Source organism: Ctenopharyngodon idella, chromosome 6, assembly GCF_019924925.1.
Source record: "Ctenopharyngodon idella isolate HZGC_01 chromosome 6, HZGC01, whole genome shotgun sequence".
NCBI classification, from domain to species: Eukaryota; Metazoa; Chordata; class Actinopteri; order Cypriniformes; family Xenocyprididae; genus Ctenopharyngodon; species Ctenopharyngodon idella.
Window position 1 is genome coordinate 25,511,661 of NC_067225.1, and position 7,601 is coordinate 25,519,261.

The 7,601-nt window shown below is 34.4% G+C and overlaps 1 protein-coding gene across 2 annotated transcripts; it reads right to left on the reverse strand.

Moving 5' to 3' along the window:
• Nucleotides 1–920: 920 nt before the first annotated feature.
• On the reverse strand, nt 921–7,098 carry LOC127514445 (caveolin-2-like). 2 transcript variants are annotated; one of them, XR_007930636.1, is made up of 4 exons: nt 5,921–7,098; nt 4,345–4,532; nt 2,104–2,311; nt 921–1,906 (listed from the first exon to the last, which is right to left on the reverse strand). XR_007930636.1 is itself a non-coding variant. In XM_051897286.1 (3 exons), the coding sequence occupies exons 1-3, from the start codon at nt 6,143–6,145 to the stop codon at nt 2,161–2,163; spliced, it is 564 nt and encodes a 187-aa protein (XP_051753246.1). In that variant the 5' UTR covers nt 6,146–7,098; the 3' UTR covers nt 921–2,160. The 2 variants fall into 2 exon arrangements, 1 of the variants encoding a protein (XP_051753246.1); XM_051897286.1 differs by having other exon boundaries at nt 921–2,311.
• Nucleotides 7,099–7,601: the final 503 nt, after the last annotated feature.

The window sequence follows — 7,601 nt, forward strand, 5'->3', positions numbered from 1 at the left end:
TTTCAGTTTTAGTTAGGTATTTTAGTACATCGAATAATTTAGTAAATTAAATGAAAATGAGAAATGTTGTCTTGGCCACTAGCTGAAATAATTTTTATATATATATTTTCATTTATTTCTGTTGAAATATTAATTTCATTAATGTCAATGAAAATACAAATCTAAATATAATAACAGTAAAAAATAACTATAATAACCATGTTCTGTTGAAATAATTTTAAAACATAATAACACATAAAATATTGTTATGTTAACATTTTAAATCTTATATTCTCCCAAAATAAAAAATAAAATAAAATAAAATAAAATAAACGAAGCTGGTATATTGTCGTGCTAAAAGACAGAAAGATTTTTATACATTCTGGGATTGAGATAAAAAGGTCTCTAAGGTCTCTGAGAGTGTGTGCATCACTTTGCATAGTTTCATTGACATGAACAGCATAAAATTTGCTGCTGCTTTGTTTTTTGTTTCTTTCATTAAAAACTAATAATGTAACAATATCAGCTTTGTGATATCCTGCAGTTGCTGTACATCACCTGCATTGTTATAGGAACAGGAGGCTGTAAATGTGCCAGAGCTGTGTGTGGAATGTCTTTCTGCTAATTAGAGAAATATTCTCAGTGTTCTGTGAGCTGGGATGGGGTTCAGGTCCTGAGGGAGAGAAGAGAATAAAAATACCCCACCCAGACATGCCTGGGTCTACCATTTATATCTGTGGGACTGTTTATATCAGTGGGGAGTGAACCAACTTTGTCTGTGATTAGCTCTACTCTTTACTACATAAACAAGAATATTTGTATGTGTGAGCCAAAAATAGACGCTGGCTGCTATAGTTATATGCAAACCTGAAGCTTGAACAGATCTATTTAAAAGTTTTCATTTTTAGCAGGCAAAGCTTAGTAATCAGTACTGTTTTTAAACAAGTGATTTTCTAGATGAAACATGCATGAGAAAGAAAGAGGATGAGATAACTCCCATGAGCAGCTTTTGCCTAAAGAGATGTATTGTTTTTATTTTGTAAAAAAAAAAAAAAAAAATTGTTGATGCTCATCAGCTCTTCCAGCAATTTTGGTGTCCCAAGTGTGAACCAAGGATTTGCATCAGCTCGGCTTTATACATAATATCTCATAAACTATGGTACAAATGATGACTACTATTAAAAAGCTGACAAAGAAAGTAGATGGGATGATCATGCAAGCATCATTGGTATGCAAATGTGCCTTTTGGAGACTGATTGTGTATCTGTTTAAAAAGGCTACCACAGAAATTTACAGTCACCTTTTAGTCATGTAACTGTCAATCAGAGCACATACTCTCACAATAACTTTTATCCTGTTTTCACCCCCAGTCAGAATTTGTTGCGAATACATGTGTATGTTTGCATGATGTACAACTACATGGTCCATCTTTTAGTCTTGCTGTGCACACTTCCTTTATTTTGAGCCTATAGCCACTTGTCTAATTAAAGCGTTTACAACAACAAAAATACATTATGTGCACAATTTACAGTGGTTGAATATTCTAATATTCACAGGCATGATGATCACTGTAAAATTAGTTCTTAAATTAATGCATCTAATCACCAACATAATTAATTATTAGCAACTATATGGCAAGTAATCAGTATCATCAAGCAAATAAATTATGAATAATTATAAATCAGTATTATATAATTATATTTATAAACATAATTAATAATTATACATCAGTATATTGTAAAAGTTTGTATTATTATATTAATATTATGGAATTAATGCATCTAATCACCAAAATAATTAATTTTTAGGCAAGTAATCAGTATCAAGTACTGAAAATGTTAGAATTGTGTATTATTATTATTATTATCTCTATTCTTCTAAAATCTCCGGCCCCTTCTTCTTTTTACAGGTAACTCACTGTACAATTCTAAAAAAAAAAAGAAAAAAAAAGAAACATTAAAATAATTGCATGAAGCTGAAAAATGTTACAAAAAATGAACTTTGTCTTACTGGTTTGAAAAAACCTCTACAATTAATAAAAAGAAAAAGTCAATTGCATTTGCATGTCCAACATTACATGAAACTGAAGAGACATACATGTAAATCATGTATATGTATTTATACCATTTATTTCTGGAATCCTTTGCCTTTAAAAGCTGATTCTTTAGTTCTGTAATGTGGTTAATATTTTTCCAAACTAATTCTGATGAATCCCCAGCACTTCCCAAAGCTTCTGAAGAAAGGGGAGATTGCAGTGTTCAGCACATTATGCCAGATCATCTTTATCCAGTGCAGGTTTATGACCAAGAGCTGCACACTGGGAACTATCAGCCTAAAAAGGAGAGAAAGCAGATAAGTCATTATTAGCTTTCTGGTCTTCTTTTAGACTTCTGTCCAGATTTTTGACACAGCTGACCACATTTTCTTGGCTGTACTTTGGACTCAGATAAGCCTTTATGGCAAATATATTGATTTACTTGACAAACCATGCAATTTTAAGTGCACTTGGCAATTATTTTTCATGGAAAAATGATATAATATGTGACATTCCACAAGACTCTAATCCTGGACCCACATGTTTCAAATTTTCATTAACAGGGGATGTACTAGCTTTGTCTATGTTAAATGACAGAGGGAGGTATAGCAGTGACCTCAAATGATCTAAGCTCGATGGATCTCTCATCTACTCTGTCACCGAAGTAAGTGCGTTAATGGCCTTGAACTTGAGCACTACAGTGATTCTATTGTAAGAACACATTCAAAGTGGAAAAAAATCATCACACAATATGAAAGCTGTTATAGATTATGGTTAATTTTTGACAGGCTTAAAAGGCAGAGGTGGACATGTTACTACAGTAACTATTGATTAAAACACATTTTCAGGCAACACTTTACAATAAAGTTCTACATTAACATTGGTTAATGCATTATGAGGCATAAACAGTAACGGTGTAAATGTATTGTTTATTGCTAGTCCATGTTAGTTAATTTGTTTACAATTCTACTGGTAACAAAACATTGACATTAACTAATGTTATAATGTAATATAATGGTATAACTAATGTTAACATCAACTAATGAATAAACTTATTGTTGTCACATTGTGGCTGTAAGGATACACACGACAAAGGAGATAATCTAACAACAGTTACAGGAAAACACAGGAGGTAATATAAACACAACTACGTAGAACAAAGATGATACCGGACAAATGAACTTAGGAAACGCAGTGCTTAAAGGGTTAGTTCACCCAAAAATGAAAATTCTGTCATTAATTACTCACCCTCATGTCATTCCAAACCTGTAAGCTTTCTGTCCCTCAATGAACAGCTTATGCATCTGGCACTTTGACGCTTCAAAAAGTTCATAAAGAGATTATAAAACCATTCCATATGAATTGACCGGTCTAGTCCAAATTTTCTGAAGAGACTTGATCTCTTTATATGATGAACAGATTTAATTTAGGCTTTTATTCACATATAAACATTGATTAACAAACATAAACAGAAGCTCACACAAGAATGAAAATCATTGGTTCTCGCACATCAAGCAACATGCTTGAGCTTCCGTTGATGAATGTTTACAGCATATGTGAATAAAAGCCTAAATTAAATCTGTTCAGCATATAAAGCGATCTTGACTCTTCAGAAAATTTAAACTAAACTGCTAAATTCATATGGATTAGTTTTACAATCTCTTTATGAACTTTTTGAAGCGTCAAAGTGTCAGTTGCATAGCTGTCTATGGAGGAACAGAAAGCTCTCAGAGCCGATATCTTTCTGATATTACTTGTAATGTTATTTAAAGTACATTATGATAAATTCTTTGCTTGTTACATATACTTGCAACATTTCAGCCGTAAATAAATTATAAATGTTAGCTAAATTATGTTCATTACCTGTTTAGCGATGTACGTTTATGCTGAAATATAATAATATAATGGTTTGTATTTTTAAAAACATCTATTGCGCGTCGTTATGTGTAGTGAGTCGGCTCACATGATTTAAGTTTCGCGCTTCAGAACTTCCGTTAAGGGAGCATAGTGAGCATCGATGCTCCCTGGTTTTCACGGTGCATTGTGGGACTTTTTAGGGAGCGAACGTTTCAGTGCCCTGGAAGGATTCGCGATTGAGACAGCCCTTTAAATGGCTGACTCCCTGATCAGTGCTCTGACTACTGAACTAGGGAGCTGAATGAGACACACCCTATGAACACAGGCAGACAGGCAAACAGGGAAACCAAGTTATTGATTAGTGTTATTAATTAATATAGTATACATATATACTAATGTTAACCTTACATTATACAGCTAGATGTCACATTTTTGCTTTATTGGAATTTATTGTTTACTCACTCGTGACTCACCAAATATGTAGACAGCTGAGGACAGCAAAGAGAACACCTGCAACCAAAGCCACCGGCACCGCGAGCAGCAGGGAAATTATGCGGTAAAACCAGAGTCTGGACACCTCAAACAGAGCATGACTCCACAGCCACACCTTATCAAAGCTGTTCACTGATGCAGGCTCCGCTATCACATCTTCAAAGGTCACCTGAGTAGACGGACAGATCATGTAGGAAACTATTTTGGTCTGCTGTAACTTTAGACCCATTACTCATCCCAAACGTCTTACTGATAACAGATTACTTTGAGTAAAGTAGAGTCTGTGTGAATATGTCTTTGAAAGTCCTGCAATACCATTGTTTAACATAAGAGGGCAGTGTAGCATTACAAACGTATTAGCACCCACTATTGGTGTTGAGATCAACCATTCAGATGTAAGAACAGCGATACTGAAATAGGCTACATTCAGGTAAGGGTCAGCTATATAATTAAGAATATAGGCCTACAAGTTGTATCATTTAGGCTATATTGACATCTAGCCTTGATCTCATTTACAAAATGTTTTGAAATGTTCTTCACATTAAGAAAAAAATGTTTCTTTTTAAAAAATGTTCACTGAAAGGTTTTTGGGGGGGAACCAAAAATGGTTCTTCTATGGCATCGATGCAAAAAAAAACCTTATATAGGCTATATACAGTAGGCTACTGTGCAAAAGTCTTAGGCACATTAGTATTTTCACCGCAAAAAAATTGTTTTAAGCCAGTTATTTATATATTTTGCTGCAGTGTGTCAGTAGGAAATATCAGTTATATTTCCAAAAATTCCCTTTTCCATTAATTGTAATAATCCAGTGAGATTGTTGTATGCACAAGGAGTTTGACAACAGCCGGCATGATCTGATCTCACCACCATTGAGTCCATCTGGGATTACATGAAGAAATGGAAAACGGAGACGCGTGATGAAACCTGCAAAGCGACAGTGCTGTGAAAAGTTTTAGACACTTAAAATGTAAAAATGCTGTAAAGTGAGGACGCTTTTAAAAATACTGTCATAAATAAATTTTATTTATCAATTAACTTCTATTATCTAAATCAAATCAATATTTGTTGTGACCATCTTTTGTGTTTAAACAGATTTTGTCCTAGGTACACTTGCACATAATTTCAGGTTGGTTTCTTCAAGCATCTTGGAGACGTTGCCACAGTTCTTCTAGATTTAGTCTGTTTCTTCATGTAATCCCAGATTGACTTGATGATGGTGAGATCAGATCTCCGTGTGGAGCAAACTGGCTGTTGTCAGACTCCTTGTGCATACAAAAAAATCTCACTGGATTATTACAATTAATGCCAAAAGGAATGTTTGGAAAATAAACTGATATTTCCCACTGATGACTGGCTTTTTTTTTTTGTGAAAATACTAATGTGCCTAAGACTTTTGCACAGTACTATATATAACTAAACAAATAAAAAGGTCTAAATGGGACTGTTGCCACCATTAGGCTGGAGAAACTACTCATTTAGTACACATATAAATGTCTGTAAGGCTGATAAGACCAGCAGGCCATTAGTCGGCACTGTGTTGATTGTATGACTCACCTCAAGATACTTGTTGATTCCCTTTGGGTCCCTGTCCTTGATGAGAGCCTTTGTGTTACTGTGAGCAGCCAATGAATCCTGTCCTTCTGTTTGTGCTTCTGTAACATCAGGAGCATCATTAGGATTAATTTCACGCTGATCCAAGAGTGAAGACACCTCCTCCTCCTCCTCCTCAGTTATCTCTATGTCTATAGCGATGTCCTTTGGAGGTGCTCCCTGGTCCATTGTGTGCAGTATGTGCGTGTTTGTGTGTGATTATCTTGAAGGCTTCCTGTGGACATACTGAGAGCAAAAAGATCACAATAAGGGAGTCACTTGCACCAAGATGGGACATAGCAGAAATATTTGTGCAGCCTCATCACCATCCAAAATAGCTTTCCAAGAGGACAACTGACATCAAATAGAAAATGATTTACTTTGGCAGAGGTTAGTTAATTGGCATTGGCTGAAATGGTGGAATGGGTTAGAAAGGAAAGTTGGATGAGTAAATGTTTTCCATTGAATGAGTTTGGACTTCAGTGTTGATTATACAGTGGCTTGCGGAAAGTATTTGGACACTTAAATAACGTGTAAAAAATTATATGAATTTCTTTGCATCGATGTGCATTGTATTTAATAAATGTAAAACATTTATAAATGCTAACAGTAAATCTATTATATATCTCTACTATATTAAACCAACACATTTTTGTACTTTTTTTTTCTTGAAAAGTGATTGTAAGCAAATGCTGACCGATTTGATTTTTTTTTAATCCAATGCAAAAACAATTGTTCAACAAGTGTTAAGTGTCTAAATAGTTTTTGCAGCCATGGTGTGACTGGAGACAGACGCATTAAAATTAACACTGACACCAAAAACAAATGAAGGGAGGTGCACAGAAAAAAAAGAGTGAAGGACAGGGGAAATGAAAGGGCACTGCCTACGAAATGAGGAGTGCTGTGTCCTTGTTGTGCTGGGCCTGGGAGTGAAAGAAGCGTCTATGTTGAGTAGTAAAGGTCAGGCCATTTGAGGAGGCCTGAAGGTCAATGGTGGTATTGAACCTTGAGGAAAATCTACATGTGCATAATGATAGTTTTGAAGTGGTAGTGAAAAAAGTTTATATCTCAAACACAGATGAAATGAATTATTCTGTATGCTCATTTTACTGTTATACTAACCTCAAAACACCAAAGACTGGTTGGAGATTGTGAAGAAAAACATAAAGCACTTCATCAGGGTCGGTTTTTGACGACTGATTGCTGTTCTACACTAAATGACAGTCTGTGCAATATATGCCATTTCCAAAGGTCACTGACACACAATTGTCCTTATTGACCTTGAGGAGAGATGCTACTGAATTTATATTTTATATAGTTATATAGCAATGATTTTCATTTAAAATATTCAAAAAAGTCTCAAAATATTAAAGATATAATACAAAGTGTTCATTTAACACTGGAGGTTTTACTGTGTATTAATGTCAAGGTAATGTATACTTGCCTTATTTGCATGATAGAATCTTCTTTGAGAAAAAAAGTTTTCCTAAATTACAAGACTAATTTGTTTCAGAGTTATTAAACATTGTAAACACAAGACTTATAATAAAGAATAAAAACAAAAACTCATGCATATTTTACCTTTTGCCTATAAACTCACAAGGAAAATACTTGTCCTTATGGTGAAAGCAGCCACGAACATCTG